Source organism: Oncorhynchus keta, chromosome 17 (assembly GCF_023373465.1).
Source record: "Oncorhynchus keta strain PuntledgeMale-10-30-2019 chromosome 17, Oket_V2, whole genome shotgun sequence".
NCBI classification, from domain to species: domain Eukaryota; kingdom Metazoa; phylum Chordata; class Actinopteri; order Salmoniformes; family Salmonidae; genus Oncorhynchus; species Oncorhynchus keta.
In genome coordinates this window covers 56,711,814-56,733,433 of record NC_068437.1, presented here as the reverse complement: position 1 = coordinate 56,733,433, position 21,620 = coordinate 56,711,814, and the positions used below count along the sequence as shown (strand labels likewise).

Here is a 21,620-nt window from a genome sequence, read left to right as displayed (position 1 = left end):
AACCCTAGTAGACCTCTGGCTGGTTGTATGTAGGTACTCACATCCCTAGTAGACCTCTGGCTGGCTGTATGTAGGTACTCACATCCCTAGTTGACCTCTGGCTTTCTGTAGGTACTCACATCCCTAGTTGACCTCTGGCTTTATGTAGGTACTCACATCCCTAGTTGACCTCTGGCTGGCTGTATGTAGGCACTCACATCCCTAGTTGACCTCTGGCTGTATGTAGGTACTCACAACCCTAGTAGACCTCTGGCTGGCTGTATGTAGGTACTCACATCCCTAGTTGACCTCTGGCTGTCTGTAGGTACTCACATCCCTAGTTGACCTCTGGCTTTATGTAGGTACTCACATCCCTAGTTGACCTCTGGCTGGCTGTATGTAGGTACTCACATCCCTAGTTGACCTCTGGCTGTATGTAGGTACTCACATCCCTAGTTGACCTCTGGCTGGCTGTATGTAGGTACTCACATCCCTAGTTGACCTCTGGCTGGCTATGTAGGTACTCACATCCCTAGTTGACCTCTGGCTGGCTGTATGTAGGTACTCACATCCCTAGTTGACCTCTGGCTGTATGTAGGTACTCACATCCCTAGTTGACCTCTGGCTGTATGTAGGTACTCACATCCCTAGTTGACCTCTGGCTGGCTGTATGTAGGTACTCACATCCCTAGTTGACCTATGGCTTAATGTAGGTACTCACATCCCTAGTTGACCTCTGGCTGGCTGTATGTAGGCACTCACATCCCTAGTTGACCTCTGGCTTAATATAGGTACTCACATCCCTAGTTGACCTCTGGCTGGCTGTATGTAGGTACTCACATCCCAAGTTGACCTCTGGCTGGCTGGCTGTATGTAGGTACTCACATCCCTAGTTGACCTCTGGCTGTATGTAGGTACTCACAACCCTAGTAGACCTCTGGCTGGTTGTATGTAGGTACTCACATCCCTAGTTGACCTCTGGCTGGCTGTATGTAGGTACTCACATCCCTAGTTGACCTCTGGCTTTCTGTAGGTACTCACATCCCTAGTTGACCTCTGGCTGTATGTAGGTACTCACATCCCTAGTTGACCTCTGGCTTTATGTAGGTACTCACATCCCTAGTTGACCTCTGGCTGTATGTAGGTACTCACATCCCTAGTTGACCTCTGGCTGGCTGTATGTAGGTACTCACATCCCTAGTTGACCTCTGGCTGTATGTAGGTACTCACATCCCTAGTTGACCTCTGGCTTTATGTAGGTACTCACATCCCTAGTTGACCTCTGGCTGGCTGTATGTAGGTACTCACATCCCTAGTTGACCTCTGGCTGGCTGTATGTAGGTACTCACATCCCTAGTTGACCTCTGGCTGGCTGTATGTAGGTACTCACATCCCTAGTTGACCTCTGGCTGGCTGTATGTAGGTACTCACATCCCTAGTTGACCTCTGGCTGTATGTAGGTACTCACATCCCTAGTTGACCTCTGGCTTAATGTAGGTACTCACATCCCTAGTTGACCTCTGGCTGGCTGTATGTAGGCACTCACATCCCTAGTTGACCTCTGGCTTAATGTAGGTACGCACATCCCTAGTTGACCTCTGGCTGGCTGTATGTAGGTACTCACATCCCAAGTTGACCTCTGGCTGGCTGTATGTAGGTACTCACATCCCTAGTTGACCTCTGGCTGTATGTAGGTACTCACAACCCTAGTAGACCTCTGGCTGGTTGTATGTAGGTACTCACATCCCTAGTAGACCTCTGGCTGGCTGTATGTAGGTACTCACATCCCTAGTTGACCTCTGGCTTTCTGTAGGTACTCACATCCCTAGTTGACCTCTGGCTTTATGTAGGTACTCACATCCCTAGTTGACCTCTGGCTGGCTGTATGTAGGTACTCACATCCCTAGTTGACCTCTGGCTGTATGTAGGTACTCACATCCCTAGTTGACCTCTGGCTGGCTGTATGTAGGTACTCACATCCCTAGTTGACCTCTGGCTTTATGTAGGTACTCACATCCCTAGTTGACCTCTGGCTTTATGTAGGTACTCACATCCCTAGTTGACCTCTGGCTGGCTGTATGTAGGTACTCACATCCCTAGTTGACCTCTGGCTTTATGTAGTTACTCACATCCCTAGTTGACCTCTGGCTGGCTGTATGTAGGTACTCACATCCCTAGTTGACCTCTGGCTGTATGTAGGTACTCACATCCCTAGTTGACCTCTGGCTGTATGTAGGTACTCACATCCCTAGTTGACCTCTGGCTGGCTGTATGTAGGTACTCACATCCATAGTTGACCTCTGGCTGGCTGTATGTAGGTACTCATGTCTCTTTCCCTCTCTCTCCAGTGAACTCTCACCCCGACCAGCTCCTCAGCTCCTCTCCAAAACTTGACCTCTCTGGTCTCCGCCCCCCTGTCCTCCAGGACCCCCCTTCCCAGCCCTACCTGGCCCAGAGGTCCCCAGTGGGGGTCAACGGCACTGACGCACCCCCCAAAACCCCTGGAACCACTCCCACCCCACAAAGCTACAACCGATACGTCCCTAAACCGTACACCTCCTCAGCCCGGCCCTTTGAGAGGAAGTTTGAAAGCCCCAAGTTCAACCACAACCTCCTCCCCAACGACAGTGGGAAGACAGACCTCCTGATCAGTAGCAGCAACCCTAAACCCAGTGTGGTCAACAACAACAGCAGGACCAAGCCGCCGCTGTCTCCTCAGGCCCTGGACCACGACAGTGGACTGGACACGTTCACACGCACCACGGACAACAGGGGGCCCAAGTACCAGCAGCACAACAATTTAGTCAACAATGCTGTGTCCAAGGCCATACCTGTCAGGTAAGGAGATACCGTTGAAGTGAATTCAGGGGGTTGTGTAACATTGAACAGGACTCTCTATCTCTGGTCCGGCAGCCGTTGTTAAAAGCCAAAAAGATCCGAACATCTTGACAAAATGGGTAGATGTTTGTTTGGCAGGTTGTTTCAGTATGGTAATTTATCTGATACTTCTATCCAGACTTTACTATACACCTTGCACTGTAGTCTGTCTTGTTCTGCCTCTAGCCCCGCCCCCCTCCACCCACAAACGGTATATACAGTTGACGTACTTATCACATCACTTGAACATACACAGCATTATACAGACAACACCGTGCCCAATGACATACCTGTTATGTAATGGGGATGAGGTAATAATCTGGTAGTAGTAGACCCTGTTAGATAAGGGGGATGAGGTAATAATCTGGTAGTAGTAGACCCTGTTAGATAAGGGGGATGAGGTAATAATCTGGTAGTAGTAGACCCTGTTAGATAAGGGGATGAGGTAATAATCTGGTAGTAGTAGACCCTGTTAGATAAGGGGATGAGGTAATAATCTGGTAGTAGTAGACCCTGTTAGATAAGGGGATGAGGTAATAATCTGGTAGTAGTAGACCCTGTTAGATAAGGGGATGAGGTAATAATCTGGTCAGGGTAGTAGTAGACCCTGTTAGATAAGGGGATGAGGTAATAATCTGGTCAGGTAGACCCTGTTAGATAAAGGGATGAGGTAATAATCTGGTCAGGTAGTAGTAGACCCTGTTAGATAAGGGGATGAGGTAATAATCTGGTAGTAGTAGACCCTGTTAAATAAGGGGATGAGGTAATAATCTGGTAGTAGTAGAGCCTGTTAGATAAGGGGATGAGGTAATAATCTGGTCAGGTAGACCCTGTTAGATAAGGGGATGAGGTAATAATCTGGTAGTAGTAGAGCCTGTTAGATAAGGGGATGTGGTAATAATCTGGTCAAGTAGACCCTGTTAGATAAAGGGATGAGGTAATAATCTGGTCAGGTAGTAGTAGACCCTGTTAGATAAGGGGATGAGGTAATAATCTGGTCAGGTAGACCCTGTTAGATAAGGGGATGAGGTAATAATCTGGTCAGGTAGACCCTGTTAGATAAGGGGATGAGGTAATAATCTGGTCAAGTAGACCCTGTTAGATAAGGGGATGAGGTAATAATCTGGTCTGGTAGTAGTAGACCCTGTTAAATAAGGGGATGAGGTAATAATCTGGTAGTAGTAGAGCCTGTTAGATAAGGGGATGAGGTAATAATCTGGTCAGGTAGACGCTGTTCGATAAGGGGATGAGGTAATAATCTGGTAGTAGTAAAGCCTGTTAGATAAGGGGATGAGGTAATAATCTGGTAGTAGTAGACCCTGTTAGATAAGGGGATGAGGTAATAATCTGGTAGTAGTAGAGACCTGTTAGATAAGGGGATGAGGTAATAATCTGGTCAAGTAGACCCTGTTAGATAAAGGGATGAGGTAATAATCTGGTCAGGTAGTAGTAGACCCTGTTAGATAAGGGGATGAGGTAATAATCTGGTCAGGTAGACCCTGTTAGATAAGGGGATGAGGTAATAATCTGGTAGTAGTAGACCCTGTTAGATAAGGGGATGTGGTAATAATCTGGTCAAGTAGACCCTGTTAGATAAGGGGATGAGGTAATAATCTGGTCAAGTAGACCCTGTTAGATAAGGGGATGAGGTAATAATCTGGTCTGGTAGTAGTAGACCCTGTTAAATAAGGGGATGAGGTAATAATCTGGTAGTAGTAGAGCCTGTTAGATAAGGGGATGAGGTAATAATCTGGTCAGGTAGACGCTGTTCGATAAGGGGATGAGGTAATAATCTGGTAGTAGTAGAGCCTGTTAGATAAGGGGATGAGGTAATAATCTGGTAGTAGTAGACCCTGTTAGATAAGGGGATGAGGTAATAATCTGGTAGTAGTAGACCCTGTTAGATAAGGGGATGAGGTAATAATCTGGTAGTAGTAGACCCTGTTAGATAAGGGGATGAGGTAATAATCTGGTAGTAGTAGAGCCTGTTAGATAAGGGGATGAGGTAATAATCTGGTCAGGTAGACCCTGTTAGATAAGGGGATGAGGTAATAATCTGGTAGTAGTAGACCCTGTTAGATAAGGGGATGAGGTAATAATCTGGTAGTAGTAGACCCTGTTAGATAAGGGGATGAGGTAATAATCTGGTAGTAGTAGACCCTGTTAGATAAGGGGATGAGGTAATAATCTGGTAGTAGTAGAGCCTGTTAGATAAGGGGATGAGGTAATAATCTGGTCAGGTAGTAGTAGTGGTTAGCGGCAGGGTAGCCTAGTGGTTAGAGCGGTGGACTAGTAACCTGGAAGGTTGCAAGTTCAAACCCCTGAGCTGACATGGTACAAATCTGTCGTTCTGCCCCTGAACAAGCAGTTAACCCACTGATCTTAGGCCGTCATTGAAAATAAGAATTTGTTCTTAACTGACTTGCCTGGTTAAATAAAGGTAAAAAAATAAATCTATGGCTGACTACACACACTAATTTCATGACATGACTCAAGCCGTAGAGATACAATACAAATGTTCTATTTAATTCTGTCCACACGGCATAAACTGCATCATATACAGGCAACGGCCATAATTACAGACTCATTAACTGATCCTGCATGGCTACATTGGTGGAGCGTGGCTACGTTGGTAGAGCATGGCTACGTTGGTAGAGCATGGCTATAGAGCATGGCTACGTTGGTGGAGCGTGGCTACGTTGGTAGAGCATGGCTACGTTGGTAGAGCATGGCTATATTGGTGGAGCATGGCTACGTTGGTAGAGCGTGGCTACATTGGTGAGCGTGGCTACGTTGGTAGAGCATGGCTACATTGGTGGAGCATGGCTACGTTGGTAGAGCGTGGCTACATTGGTGGAGCGTGGCTACGTTGGTAGAGCGTGGCTACGTTGGTAGAGCATGGCTACGTTGGTAGAGCATGGCTACGTTGGTAGAGCGTGGCTACGTTGGTAGAGCATGACTACGTTGGTAGAGCGTGGCTACGTTGGTAGAGCGTGGCTACGTTGGTAGAGCATGACTACGTTGGTAGAGCATGGCTACGTTGGTAGAGCGTGGCTACGTTGGTAGAGCGTGGCTACGTTGGTAGAGCATGGCTACGTTGGTAGAGCATGGCTACGTTGGTAGAGCATGGCTACGTTGGTAGAGCATGGCTACGTTGGTAGAGCATGACTACGTTGGTAGAGCATGGCTACGTTGGTAGAGCATGGCTACGTTGGTAGAGCATGGCTACGTTGGTAGAGCATGGCTACGTTGGTAGAGCATGGCTATAGAGCATGGCTACGTTGGTAGAGCATGGCTACGTTGGTAGAGCATGGCTACGTTGGTAGAGCATGGCTACGTTGGTAGAGCATGGCTACGTTGGTAGAGCATGACTACGTTGGTAGAGCATGGCTATAGAGCATGGCTACGTTGGTAGAGCATGGCTATAGAGCATGGCTACGTTGGTAGAGCATGGCTATAGAGCATGACTACGTTGGTAGAGCATGGCTACGTTGGTAGAGCATGGCTATAGAGCATGGCTATGTTGGTAGAGCATGGCTACGTTGGTAGAGCATGGCTACGTTGGTAGAGCATGGCTACGTTGGTAGAGCGTGACTATAGAGCATGGCTACGTTGGTAGAGCATGGCTACGTTGGTAGAGCATGACTACGTTGGTAGAGCATGACTACGTTGGTAGAGCATGGCTATAGAACATGGCTACGTTGGTAGAGCATGGCTATAGAGCATGGCTACGTTGGTAGAGCGTGACTATAGAGCATGGCTACGTTGGTAGAGCATGGCTATAGAGCATGGCTACGTTGGTAGAGCATGCTATAGAGCATGACTACGTTGGTAGAGCATGGCTATAGAGCATGACTACGTTGGTAGAGTATGGCTACGTTGGTAGAGCATGGCTATAGATCATGGCTACGTTGGTAGAGCATGGCTATAGAGCATGACTACGTTGGTAGAGCATGGCTACGTTGGTAGAGCATGGCTATAGAGCATGGCTACGTTGGTAGAGCATGGCTATAGAGCATGACTACGTTGGTAGAGCATGGCTACGTTGGTAGAGCATGGCTATAGAGCATGGCTACGTTGGTAGTGCATGGCTACGTTGGTAGAGCATGGCTACGTTGGTAGAGCATGGCTACGTTGGTAGAGCATGGCTATAGATCATGGCTACGTTGGTAGAGCATGGCTATAGAGCATGACTACGTTGGTAGAGCATGGCTATAGAGCATGGCTACGTTGGTAGAGCATGGCTATAGAGCATGACTATGTTGGTAGAGCATGGCTATGTTGGTAGTGCATGGCTATAGAGCACATATGTCAGAGTCAAGGCCCGCGGGCCACATCCGGCCCGCGAGAAGGTTTTTTACGGCCCCTGGGATGATCTTGATTTATTATTAGAACCGCCCGCAGACCGCAGCAAGCCGGCAGCCCGCAGATCTTTTACACGCACCAATACTACATTTCCCACAATGCAACGGTGACGCACCGAGCAGTAGGCTGCTTCATTTCAATATTTATTGGCACAGCAGTTGTCAGCATCACAGTAAAATTAACTTTCAGATACCCATCAAAAATGGCAAAACGGAAGGTGGACACTGAGAACCGGGGTTTCAAACAAGGTGGGAGTCGGAGTATTTGTTCACGGAGGTAGCTGGAAAACCTGTGTGTCTTCTGTGTGGAGAAAGTGTGGCGGTACTGAAAGAGTATAATCTGAGACGACATTATGAAACGAAACACGCGGACAAAAACAAGAATATGGACATGGAACAAAGGCTACAAAAGGCAGAGGAATTAAAACGAGGCCTCAAATCTCGACAGGCTCTGTTCAAAAAGCCAAATCACAAGGCCAGGCTGCTGTCAAGGCCAGTTTTATTTTGGCAGAAGAGATCGCTAAATCAGCCCGGCCATTTACGGAGGGGGATTTCATCAAAAACTGCATGATTAAAGTTTGTGACGAAGTTTGCCCAGAAAAAGGCAACTCTTTTTAAATGTGAGTCTGAGCAGAAACACCATTGCCGAGAGAGTAGACCAGTTGTCCATCAATCTAAAAGAGCAGCTTGTGAAAAAGGGAAAAGATTTCATTGCATATTCCTTGGCTGTGGATGAGAGCACCGACATTTCTGACATTGCCCAGTTGTCAATTTTCATCCGCGGAGTGGACTCCAGCCTAAGCGTGACAGAGGAGTTTTTGGCTTTACGTCCTATGCATGGCACAACTACGGGGCATGATTTGTATGAAGAGGTGTCAAGATGTGTAAATGAGATGGAGCTGCCTTGGGAAAAACTTGTGGGTTTGACAACCGACGGAGCACCTGCGATGTGTGGACACAGGAGCGGACTGGTGGCGAAGATACGGGAAAAGATGCAAGAGGAAAACGCGACAGGTGAGCTGACAGCTTATCATTGTATCATACACCAGGAAGCGTTGTGCGGTAAAGCCTTGAAAATGGAGCATGTAATGAGCATCATCACGCGCACAGTTAACTTTATCAGAGCCAAAGGTTTGAATCACCGCCAGTTCAAGGCATTTCTGACGGAGTTAGAAACGGAGCATGGTGATTTGCCTTATCACACAGAGGTGCGATGGCTAAGCCAGGGAAAGGTGCTTCAAAGATGTTTCGAGCTTCGTGAGGAGATTTGTCTGTTCTTGGACAGCAAAGGGAAAGACACAACACAACTCCGAGACGAAATGTTTCTGTGTGAAATGGCTTTTCTGTGTGACATTACGAGTCATCTGAATGCAATGAACTTGCAGCTGCAGGGTCGGGATCGTGTCATCTCTGATATGTACAGTACAGTGAAGGCATTTAAAACCAAACTGACTCTGTGGGAGACGCAGATGCGGAAAGAAAATTTGAGCCACTTTCCCAGCTGCCAGACCATGAAAGAGAAGCTCTCTACCAGTGCGTTCCCGAGCGCACAGTTGGCTGATAAAATAGGTATGCTTGCCGCTGACTTTCGACGCCGATTTGCTGACTTTGAAGCACAAAAAGCAGGTTGAACTGCTCGGTAACCCATTTGCTGTTGACGTGGAAAGCTCACCACCAAACCTCCAAATGGAGTTGATTGACCTCCAATGCAATGATGCACTGAGGGCAAAATATGCGGCAGTGGGTGCTGCGGAGTTCGCCCGTTTCCTCCCGACACAATGCCCCAGCTGCGCATCCAGGCTGCTCAAACGTTGTCTATGTTTGGCAGCACATACCTGTGTGAACAACTGTTTTCTTTGATGAACTTGAACAAAACATCACACAGAAGTCGACTTACTGCTGAACACCTCCACTCAATTCTGAGGATTTCCTCAGCTCAGAGCCTTACCCCCAACATTGATGAACTTGTGGAAAAGATGGGACACCACCAAGTATCACCCTCAACCTCAAACAAGTGAACATTACTGTGCAATCACATATTTACAGTTTTTACTCAGTTCAAGTTTAAAAGTTAAAGTTTAATATTTGTTTTCACTGCATGTTACTTCTCCTTAAACAAAGTGTTGTTTTTGATTAATAGATTTTTGCACTTTATTTTATTGTATTTCAATCCAATTATATTTTAAAAATATTTCAGTTGAGTGGATGATAGAAAATTGCTATTATTGTTTTTTTCTTTGAAGTAAATTTAGCCCACTTTTGCTAAAATAGAAAATATAGGCTACTGATGGTGCCTTGAATACCGGTTTCTTTCATTTAATGTTCATGTTATGGGGATTTTTATATAAAGGAAATTTGTCTTTTGTGTCTGTTGAAAATTAAAGATTACTGACAGAGCCATAAGAAAATATTGCTTTATTTATCTGATCATATTGGAATATATTTGTTAGGTTTTCAGTAGGTTCAATTAGGTTCACTAGACTATATGCGTCATTTAAAAAATTTTCAATGAACATTCGAACAGTCCGGCCCTCGGCTTGTAGCTAAATTTTTGGCCCTCCGTCCATTTGACTTTGACACCCCTGCTATAGAGCATGGCTATAGAGCATGGCTACGTTGGTAGAGCATGGCTATAGAGCATGACTACGTTGGTAGAGCATGGCTACGTTGGTAGAGCATGGCTACGTTGGTAGAGCATGGCTATAGAGCATGGCTACGTTGGTAGAGCATGGCTACGTTGGTAGAGCATGGCTATAGAGCATGGCTACGTTGGTAGAGCATGGCTACGTTGGTAGAGCATGGCTCGTGCAAAGCCGAGGATCGTGGGTTTGATTCCCGCTGGGGTCACAGTCGCTCCGGATAAAAGCGTCTGAATGTTAAAGCTCAGTTCTCAGTATGACCTCTATGGCTGCATTTGTCCTGCTCTGCTGATGTTGTAGAAGTCATTTTCTGTAGCTCTGCCTCACACCAAAACAAACGTACCGTATCAATACTCATTACCTGTCTTGAACAATGTCACACAGAAGCAATGGAATAATTATACATCTGAGGATGGGTATTTATGACCTTGTAGCTTGGCTTCGTTACCCCCCTCTCGTCTCACCCCCCCTGTTCCCCTCCCTTCCACCTCTCCTCCCTCTCGTCTCACCCACCCACCCCCTGCTCCCCTCCCTTCCACCTCTCCTCCCTCTCGTCTCACCCACCCACCCCCCTGCTCCCCTCCCTTCCACCTCTCCTCCCTCTCGTCTCACCCACCTCCCCCTGCTCCGCTCCCTTCCACCTCTCCTCCTTCTCGTCTCACCCACCCCCCCCTGCTCCCCTCCCTTCCACCTCTCCTCCCTCTCGTCCCTTTCGTCTCACCCCCTGCTCCCCTCCCTTCCACCTCTCCCCCTCTAGCTCTCCTCCTTGTCCTGCCCCTCTAGTCAAGTGTAGGGTGTGCCCACTAGGGTGGAGCGCCCGGGGTCGACAGGGGAGGCCTGCAAAAATGTCTCTGCGCCCCATGACAAAATGTGTAGAATTGCAGGAACTAAGCTTTAAACCTGCACCATGTTCTCTCTGCCAACAAGAGGGGTGTGAACAGTTAGTGTCATGAACAGTGCTTGTGCCCATAGATGTGGCGGGCTGGGGATTCCCCAATGCTGGAAGGGGGGCCTGAGTGAGAAAGTTTGGGAACCTCTAGTCTATACAGGATGGTATATTAACTCTCCTTCCTCTCTAGCCCCAGTGGTCTATACAGGATGGTCTATTAACTCTCCCTCCTCTCTTGCCCCAGTGGTCTATACAGGATGGTCTATTAACTCTCCTTCCTCTCTAGCCCCAGTGGTCTATACAGGATGGTCTATTAACTAACAGTCACTAACTCTCCTTCCTCTCTAGCCCCAGTGGTCTATACAGGATGGTCTATTAACTAACAGTCACTAACTCTCCTTCCTCTCTAGCCCCAGTGGTCTATACAGGATGGTCTATTAACTAACAGTCACTAACTCTCCCTCCTCTCTAGCCCCAGTGGTCTATACAGGATGGTCTATTAACTAACAGTCACTAACTCTCCTTCCTCTCTAGCCCCAGTGGTCTATACAGGATGGTCTAGTAACTAACAGTCACTAACTCTCCCTCCTCTCTAGCCCCAGTGGTCTATACAGGATGGTCTATTAACTAACAGTCACTAACTCTCCCTCCTCTCTAGCCCCAGTGGTCTATACAGGATGGTCTATTAACTCTCCCTCCTCTCTAGCCCCAGTGGTCTATACAGGATGGTCTAGTAACTAACAGTCACTAACTCTCCCTCCTCTCTAGCCCCAGTGGTCTATACAGGATGGTCTATTAACTCTCCTTCCTCTCTAGCCCCAGTGGTCTATACAGGATGGTCTATTAACTCTCCCTCCTCTCTAGCCCCAGTGGTCTATACAGGATGGTCTATTAACTCTCCTTCCTCTCTAGCCCCAGTGGTCTTTACAGGATGGTCTATTAACTCTCCCTCCTCTCTAGCCCCAGTGGTCTATACAGGATGGTCTATTAACTCTCCTTCCTCTCTAGCCCCAGTGGTCTATACAGGATGGTCTATTAACTCTCCCTCCTCTCTAGCCCCAGTGGTCTATACAGGATGGTCTAGTAACTCTCCTTCCTCTCTAGCCCCAGTGGTCTATACAGGATGGTCTATTAACTCTCCCTCCTCTCTAGCCCCAGTGGTCTATACAGGATGGTCTAGTAACTAACAGTCACTAACTCTCCCTCCTCTCTACCCCCAGTGGTCTATACAGGATGGTCTATTAACTCTCCTTCCTCTCTAGCCCCAGTGGTCTATACAGGATGGTCTATTAACTAACAGTCACTAACTCTCCCTCCTCTCTAGCCCCAGTGGTCTATACAGGATGGTCTATTAACTCTCCTTCCTCTCTAGCCCCAGTGGTCTATACAGGATGGTCTAGTAACTAACAGTCACTAACTCTCCCTCCTCTCTAGCCCCAGTGGTCTATACAGGATGGTCTAGTAACTAACAGTCACTAACTCTCCCTCCTCTCTAGCCCCAGTGGTCTATACAGGATGGTCTATTAACTCTCCCTCCTCTCTAGCCCCAGTGGTCTTGACAGGATGGTCTAGTAACTAACAGTCACTAACTCTCCCTCCTCTCTAGCCCCAGTGCTCTGGAGGATGACGAGGAGGACGAAGGTCACACAGTGGTGGCCACGGCCCGTGGGATCTTCAACTGTAACGGCGGGGTGCTGAGCTCCATCGAGACAGGAGTCAGCATCATCATCCCCCAGGGAGCCATCCCCGACAGCATAGAACAGGAGATCTATTTCAAGGTTTGCCGGGACAACAGCATCCTGCCCCCCCTGGACAAGGAGAAAGGTATTTCTAATGCTTACATGTTTTCTTAGTCATTGTGCCCAGTGGATAGTATATCTCACTTTTGTTTCATCTAGTTGTAGTGCTGCCAACTGAGAACCCTGGGGGAAAAAAGAAGAGCTTTGATTTCCTGGTTCATCTCTGACTTCCATCCCTTTCAACTGTTTCTGCCCCGTTTGTCAACATCTTAAAATATTCAGAGCAGAATATAAATCAGTCAGTCTTGTCTCTGTCTCTTCCATCCAGGAGAGACCCTGCTCAGCCCTCTGGTGATGTGTGGGCCTCACGGTCTTAAGTTCCTGAAGCCGGTGGAACTGCGTCTACCTCACTGTGCGTCTATGACCCCAGATGGTTGGTCTTTTGCTCTAAAATCCTCCGACTCCTCGTCGGGTACGCTGTCCTCTATCTCTGTCCTTTTGGTGGGGTTGGGTCAGGGCTTCAGGTGGCTTGTGTGATTGGTTGGGTCAGGGCTTCAGGTGGCTTGTGTGATTGGTTGGGGGATGGGTCGGAGCCTTGTGTGATTGAGGAGGGGTCACCATAGAGTTGGATAGAGGGTACACTTGATAGGGTGTCACTAAGGAGCAGGGTTGGGGTCAGTTCCAGTCAAGTAAATGGAAATTCCAAGTCAATAATATATATATATATATATTTTAAATGAATTGATTTCTCAATACACAGAATGAAATACACACTCACACACTGTCCCCACCTCTCTCAAATGAACACAAACCAACAGACCATACTAAATTCTAAATCACTCTTAAATTCAAAAAATGTTTCCATCTTTTATTCATTTTTTTATGTATAAAATCACTTCCTGACTTGTATAAATTGAGATGGAATTGACCCCTGCCAAGGAGAGATCTGGTTCATCATCATCAATCTTTTAAATCATCTCCTGGTTCCAATGCTCCAGTCATTCCATTTTGTTTGTCACGACATCACATTTTCTTCATGGGGTTTTGTAACAGTCAGTATTCACCTACTTCGTCATTTCTGACAGTAGCTACAATGTGAGATAGATCTTTTTTTTTCTTTTCACTAAACATATATTGCTAATCCATTTTTAAGGCTTTACATTTGGTCAGAAGCTGAATATGTACACAGTTCTACAGTTGAGAAAAAAATGACAAAAAAATATTTTAAGTCAGTAGAAGTATTAAGCTATCCGTGGTTTATCTAAATATATATTTCTCACAAACAACATACTGTGACTGATGATTTTACACAAAATCATCATCGGCATATGCTGTAATTTGCGGCCTGTTACCATAACACTGGGCCTTCAAAACCAATTTAAAGAACCACACACTAAGAAAGACAAATGACTAACCCGACCGACCGATAACTGTTCCTTGTTTCTCTAAATCCTCCAGGTGACCCCAAGACATGGCAGAACAAGTCTCTTCCAGGAGACCCCAACTACCTGGTGGGAGCCAACTGTGTGTCTGTGCTCATCGATCACTTCTGAACATAGAGGGAGACAGCTGGCCTGTTACTGAATGTGTTAGATCAGGGGGCAGCCACAGACTGAAACGTTACCCCCCCCCCACTCTCCTGCTGTTGTGACCCCGTTGCCCTGTTGTCTCCCTCCCAGGCAGCAGGAGGCAGCACTGCTTGACTTGATGAAGTACAAACTTTTATTCTTGAATATATTCTTATGTTCTTGAACTTGAATATTGAACATTAAAGTTGTTTATAGTACCCGCCCCTGGGGAAAGTAGGAGGAGTCCCAGTGAAGTGGGAGGAGTCTCAACACAGCATCCTATCCCAGCGCTGTGCTCTCCTTTTCCCACCCACCCACCCTTTTTTTTGGTGCTTTAACTAAAGGCTTGCAAAAAATCTAAAACTGTTAAAAACTAAAATATATAATAAAAATGGAACTGTTGTTGGAATGCATGACCAGTGCCACAGACTGACTGAATAATAATCTAATTAAGATTTTTTTCCAAATTTTTAGCAGGTTGCAAGACAGGAACATTTAAAAAAATAAAATTTAAAAAATCAAGATGAGGATAATTTTTTTCATTAATTGAATATTGCAACGGAAATTTGACAACTTACTGTATGCACTCACAAACAGAAAAGTTGGTATATGCAAAAGCTTTTTTTGTTTGTGAGGTTGTTTGTGGTCATGCGTTTCGCTCTTAAGGATATCTGAGGACTTTGGAAATGCTGCCTCACTCAAGGGTTATGAGGGAACCTTGGAATCATTGTAGGAATCATTTAAAACACAACACCGTTTTGAAGGTAATACCGAAGACGGAAGTTAATGTATTGGCATTGGGATGCCCCCGTTTGATTGGTTTAGAAGAACTACTGAATGTTTTAGATCAATAAAATGTCACTGACTTGATTTGGCAAACTCCTGCAGGTGTCTAGAGATCTATGCATGTGCTTTGACTCAGGTCCGGAAGCCTGCTACTACTAAGTTCAAACACATTAAAAGTCCCATCTTACACTGCAAGCAGTGATGCCTTATCTGCATTTTAACTATAAAAAAAACATCAGATCTTTATGTTTTAGTGATTTAAAAAAATAGGGGGGATTGGAACTGAAATGGAAAAGAAATGGAATTTCACTGCATTTAAAACCTGTTATATCAGTGAACTTGGATTAACTATAATATGAGGCTGATGAAGAGGCTTTCTTTTCCTGCTATGCATATTGACGTTTCAGAGGAAATACTACAAATGGAAAACACTAGAACGTTTAAATTGTGGCTGTATATAATGCTATAGCATATGGCCTTGGTTCGCTTTAAATTCACTTTTGTACATCTTTGTCATTTTGTATAAAAAGAGGTTAAAAAAAATAATTGTTTATTAAAAAAAAAGAAGAAAAAAAAAGAGTGATTTCATTTGGTTATGTTTGTATTCTGGTTATACCTACCCTGAGCCTTAGAGCTGATCTAAGCAGTAATAAAATACAACTTTTCTACCAACACACACACACACACACACTAGTATTTAAAGGCATTTTTAACAGTCAAATGTTATTCTTATTTACAAAAATAGAAAAAGTGCTTCGGTTTAAATACATTTTAAAAGCTCTGTACTTGAGGGGAGCTGTTTTAAAGGAGCGGCCCCTCTCCATTTGTGATACTGGAAGCTCAGCTCTATTGAAATGTATTTTTTTTGTACTTAATAGAGGATTTATTAAACGGCACATCCGTGCTATTTTCGTTTGATATGATAACACTGCTTTAATCTGACACTGCTTTAATCTGACACTGCTTCAATCTGACACTGCTTTAATCTGACACTGCTTTAATCTGACACTGCTTTAATCTGACACTGATTTAATCTGACACTGCTTTAATCTGACACTGCTTTAATCTGACACTGCTTCAATCTGACACTGATTCAATCTGACACTGCTTTAATCTGACACTGCTTTAATCTGACACTGCTTCAATCTGACACTGCTTTAATCTGACACTGCTTTAATCTGACACTGCTTTAATCTGACACTGCTTCAATCTGACACTGCTTTCATCTGACACTGCTTTAATCTGACACTGCTTCAATCTGACACCGCTTTAATCTGACACTGCTTTAATCTGACACTGCTTTAATCTGACACTGCTTTAATCTGACACTGCTTTAATCTGACACTGCTTTAATCTGACACTGCTTTAATCTGACACTGCTTTAATCTGACACTGCTTTCTTTTTTCCAGTGTGGCTGCAATTTAGTTTTATTTAGGTTCAATTTAGTTTTATTTATGTTCAATTTAGTTTTATTTAGGTTCAATTTAGTTTTATTTATGTTCAATTTAGTTTTATTTAGGTTCAATTTAGTTTTATTTACGTTCAATTTAGTTTTATTTATGTTCAATTTAGTTTTATTTAGGTTCAATTTAGTTTTATTTACGTTCAATTTAGTTTTATTTATGTTCAATTTAGTTTTATTTATGTTCAATTTAGTTTTATTTATGTTCAATTTAGTTTTATTTATGTTCAATTTAGTTTTATTTATGTTCAATTTAGTTTTATTTATGTTCAATTTAGTTTCATTTATGTTCAATTTAGTTTTATTTATGTTCAATTTAGTTTATTTATGTTCAATTTAGTTTATTTATGTTCAATTTAGTTTATTTATGTTCAATTTAGTTTTATTTATGTTCAATTTAGTTTTATTTATGTTCAATTTAGTTTTATTTATGTTCAATTTAGTTTTATTTACGTTCAATTTAGTTTTATTTATGTTCAATTTAGTTTTATTTATGTTCAATTTAGTTTTATTTATGTTCAATGCTCCCCCTTTGCAACACATTTCTAAACACTGTATTAATAAAATATATTTTTTAAGTAGTGCTTGGTTTGAGACTTCAATCGTGATAAGATAATACATCGAGTATTATTGAGGGGAGTTTGATTAAGCTGAACCGCGGTGCACCGGGCTATGACGTGAAAGGGGAAAAAACGGTGAGGGAGGATGGCTCTTTTCAAATGGAACAGTAATTTGCACTGTCCTCCATCATTCTTAAAATGGAGGAAGTTTGGAACCACCAAGACTCTTCCTAGAGCTGGGCGCCTGGCCAAACTGAGCAATCAGGGGAGAAGGGTTTTGGTCAGGGAGGTGACCAAGAACCAAATGGTCACTCTGACAGAGCTCCAGATTTCATCTGTGGAGATGGAAGAACCTTCCAGAAGGACAACCATCTCTGCAACACTCCACCAATCAGGCCTTTATGGTAGAGTGACCAAACGGAAGCCACTTCTCAGTAAAAAGGCACATGACAGCCAGCTTGGAGTTTGCCAAAACATTTACATTTAAGTCATTTAGCAGACGCTCTTATCCAGAGCGACTTACAAAAGGCACCTAAAGACTCTCAGACCATGAAAAACAAGATTACTGGTCTGATGAAGTCAAGATTGAACTCTTTGGCCTGAATGCCAAGCGTCACGTCTGGAGGAAACCAGGCACCATCCCTTCGGTGCAGCATCATGCTGTGGGGATGTTTTTCAGCGGCAGGGACTGGGAGACTAGTCAGGATCGAGGCAAAGATGAACGGAGCAAAGTACTGAGAGATCCTTGATGAAAACCTGCTCCAGAGCACTCAGAACCTCCGACTGGGGGCTTAGGTTCCCCTTCCAACAGGACAATGACCATAAGCACACAGCCAAGACAACGCAGGAGTGGCTTCAGGGCAAGTCTCTGAATGTCCTTGAGTGGCCCAGGCAGAGCCCTGACTTGAACCCGATCTCTGGAGAGACCTGAGAATTGCGGTGCAGCTACGCTCCCCATTCTACCTGACAGAGCATGAGAGGATCTGCAGAGAAGAATGGGAGAAACTCCCCAAATACAGGTGTGCCAAGCTTGTAACGTCATACCCAAGAAGACTCGAGGCTGTAATCTCTGACAAAAGGTGCTTCAACAGAGTAAAGGGTCTGAATACTTAATGTGATTTCATTTTTTTAAATATATATAAATTAGCAAAAATGTATTAAACAGTTTTTGGGTTGTCTTTATGGGATATTGTATGTAGATTGAGGGGGGGGGGGACAATTTAATAAATTTTAGAATAAGGCTGTAACCAAACAAAATGTGGAAAAAGTAAAGGGTCTGAATATTTCCCGAAGGCACTGTATTTCAAAACCATAACTACTTTAAAACCAACTAGCAAGCAATACACATTTTATTCCGGAAATCTACTTTTCTAGTTACGAAACTCCTCTTCAAGCTAGAAACGTTGTTAAAACTTTGAAGCGTGTCGACTGGACTGGATTGAGCTGCTTTCTATACAACTTTCGATATCTTTTATACTTTTTAAACTATTCCACTTTCATGGGATTCCCTCTGCATTCTAAAAGGGCCCATTATGACATAATTTCTTACATCCCATCCTTTTCACATTGGTGAATGCACCAATTTGTAAGTCGCTCTGGATAAGAGCGTCTGCTAAATGACTTAAATGTAAATGTAAATGTAATCCAATTTCATGGAATCCCTCTGCATTCTAAAAGGGCCCATTATGACATAATTTCTTACATCACATCCACTTTCATGGGATTCCCTCTGCATTCTAAAAGGGCCCATTATGACATAATTTCTTACATCACATCCACTTTCATGGGATTCCCTCTGCATTCCAAAAGGGCCCATTATGACATCATTTCTTACATCCCATCCAATTTCATGGGATACCCTCTGCATTCTAAAAGGGCCCATTATGACATAATTTCTTACATCCCATCCACTTTCATTGAATTCCCTCTGCATTCTAAAAGGGACCATTATGACATCACTTCCTACATTCCATTTACTGTAAATGCAATTTGACACAAAATCAGCTACTTTGATCACTTTTCCAACAACCGACAAAAAAAGATCAAGCGTATGATATCTTCCTCTTCTTCTATGCATTTAAATCTTAGAACAAAAATATCTTATACCCATCAAATGATACAGCTGTTTAACTAACCGTGTCAAAGGCATTTTCTCTAACTTTTGATAAACTGTCATTTTGACTTCTTTTCCAAATCAAATCACATTTTATTTGGTCACATGGTTAGCAGATGTTAATGCGAGTGTAGCGAAATGCTTGTGCTTCTGGTTCCGACTGTACAGTAATATCTAACAAGTAATCTAACAGTCCCCCAACAACCACCTAATGCACACATGTCTAAAAAGGGTGAATGAGAACAGGTACATATAAATACATGAGTGACGGCCGAGCAGCATAGGCAAGGTGCAATAGATGGTATAAAATATGGTATATACATATGATGTGAATAATGTAAGATATGTAAACATTATTAAAGTGGCATTGTCTAGTGATCCATTTATTAAAGTGGCCAGTGATTGGGTCTCCATGTAGGCAGCAACCTCTCCATGTTAGTGATGGCTGTTAAACAGTCTAATGGCCTTGAGATAGAAGCTGTTTAGCAATCTGATGGCCTTGAGATGGAAGCTGTTTAACAGTCTGATGGCCTTGAGATGGAAGCTGTTTAACAGTCTGATGGCCTTGAGATGGAAGCTGTTTAACAGTCTGATGGCCTTGAGAAAGAAGCTGTTTTTCAATCTCTCGGTCCCAGCTTTGATGCACCTGTACTGACCTCGCCTTCTGGATGATAGTGGGGTGAACAGGCAGTGGCTCGGGTGGTTGTTGTCCTTGATGATCTTTATGGCCTTCCTGTGACATTGGGTGCTGTTGGGGACCTGGAGGGCAGGTGGTTTGCCCCCGGTGATGCGTTGTGCAGACCTCACTACCCTAAAAAAAAATCAAATCAAATCAAATCAAATTTTATTTGTCACATACACATGGTTAGCAGATGTTAATGCGAGTGTAGCGAAATGCTTGTGCTTCTAGTTCCGACAATGCAGTGATAACCAACAAGTAATCTAACTAACAATTCCAAAACTACTGTCTTATACACAGTGTAAGGGGATAAGGAATATGTACATAAGGATATATGAATGAGTGATGGTACAGAGCAGCATACAGTAGATGGTATCGAGTACAGTATATACATATGAGATGAGTGTGTAGACAAAGTAAACAAAGTGGCACAGTTAAAGTGGCTAGTGATACATGTATTACATAAGGATGCAGTCGATGATGTAGGCTACATGAATAATGTAGGGTAAGTAACATTATATAAGGTAGCATTGTTTAAAGTGGCTAGTGATATATTTACATAATTTCCCATCAATTCCCATTATTAAAGTGGCTGGAGTTGGGTCAGTGTCAATGACAGTGTGTTGGCAGCAGCCACTCAATGTTAGTGGTGGCTGTTTAACAGTCTGATGGCCTTGAGATAGAAGCTGTTTTTCAGTCTCTCGGTCCCAGCTTTGATGCACCTGTACTGACCTCGCCTTCTGGATGATAGCGAGGTGAACAGGCAGTGGTTCGGGTGGTTGATGTCCTTGATGATCTTTATGGCCTTCCTGTAACATCGGGTGGTGTAGGTGTCCTGGAGGGCAGGTAGTTTGCCCCGGTGATGCGTTGTGCAGTCCTCACTACCCTCTGGAGAGCCTTACGGTTGAGGGCGGAGCAGTTGCCGTACCAGGCGGTGATACAGCCCGCCAGGATGCTCTCGATTGTGCATCTGTAGAAGTTTGTGAGTGCTTTTGGTGACAAGCCGAATTTCTTCAGCCTCCTGAGGTTGAAGAGGCGCTGCTGCGCCTTCTTCACGACGCTGTCAGTGTGAGTGGACCAATTCAGTTTGTCTGTGATGTGTATGCCGAGGAACTTAAAACTAGCTACCCTCTCCACTACTGTTCCATCGATGTGGATAGGGGGGTGGATAGGGGGGTGTTCCCTCTGCTGTTTCCTGAAGTCCACAATCATCATCACAATCATCTCTACCCTCTGGAGAGCCTTGCGTTTGTGGGCGGAGCAGTTGCCGTACCAGGCGGTGATACAGCCTGACAGGATGCTCTCGATTGTGGATCTGTAAAAGTTAGTCAGGGTTTTGGGTGACAAGACACATTTCCTCAGCCTCCTGAGGTTGAAGAGGCTCTGTTGCGCCTTCTTCACAACGCTGTCTGTGTGGGTGGACCAATTCAGTTTGTCATTGATGTGTATGCCGAGGAACTTAAAACTTTCCACCTTCTCCACTGCTGTCCCATTGATGTGGATAGGGGGGTGCTCCCTCTGCTGTTTCCTGAAGTCCACAATCATCTCCTTTGTTTTGTTGACGTTGAGTGAGAGGTTATTTTCCTGACACCACACTCCGAGGGCCCTCACCTCCTCCCTGTAGGCCGTCTCGTCGTTCATGGTAGTCAAGCCTACCACTGTTGTGTCGTCTGCAAACTTGATGATTGAGTTGAAGGCGTTAAAGGTTAAACGATCATCAGTGCGACTGAACGACAATGTCACAATAGATAATAAATGGATACAAGTCCAACATTTTAGGATCATTCCGTTTTAGCTATGTTGTATGAATATGTCACCAATGAATTACTTTTTTTTTTTTTCAAATACCATTAATTTTCTGTCCCAGAGAGGTTTAAGACAGATTGTGCCATCTTCACAGAAGGCCAGCAGGAAGCGCTATACTTCCTGGATGACTCTCGTCTTCCAACATGGCCGCCCGGTGT

General features: G+C 44.4%; 1 protein-coding gene and 1 long non-coding RNA gene across 12 annotated transcripts in view; both read left to right on the top strand.

Moving 5' to 3' along the window:
- LOC118378188 (tight junction protein ZO-1-like) overlaps positions 1–14,577 on the top strand; it is a 287,079-nt gene extending 272,502 nt beyond the window's left edge. For 6 of the 10 annotated variants that reach the window (XM_052466581.1, XM_052466580.1, XM_052466583.1 and 3 more), the window contains 4 exons: positions 2,328–2,817; positions 12,355–12,572; positions 12,816–12,959; positions 13,946–14,577. In XM_052466581.1, the coding sequence (XP_052322541.1) occupies positions 2,328–2,817; positions 12,355–12,572; positions 12,816–12,959; positions 13,946–14,040 (947 nt within the window). In that variant the 3' untranslated portion in view covers positions 14,041–14,577. The remainder of the gene's footprint in view (positions 1–2,327; positions 2,818–12,354; positions 12,573–12,815; positions 12,960–13,945) is intronic. The other 4 variants (XM_052466586.1, XM_052466589.1, XM_052466591.1 and 1 more) reach the window with 2 other exon arrangements.
- Positions 2,839–5,468, top strand: LOC127908395 (uncharacterized). 2 transcript variants are annotated; one of them, XR_008067090.1, is made up of 4 exons: positions 2,839–3,389; positions 3,527–3,575; positions 4,774–4,817; positions 4,862–5,468. It is a non-coding gene; the product is annotated as an uncharacterized LOC127908395 (long non-coding RNA). The 2 variants fall into 2 exon arrangements; XR_008067089.1 differs by having other exon boundaries at positions 2,839–3,433.
- Positions 14,578–21,620: the final 7,043 nt, after the last annotated feature.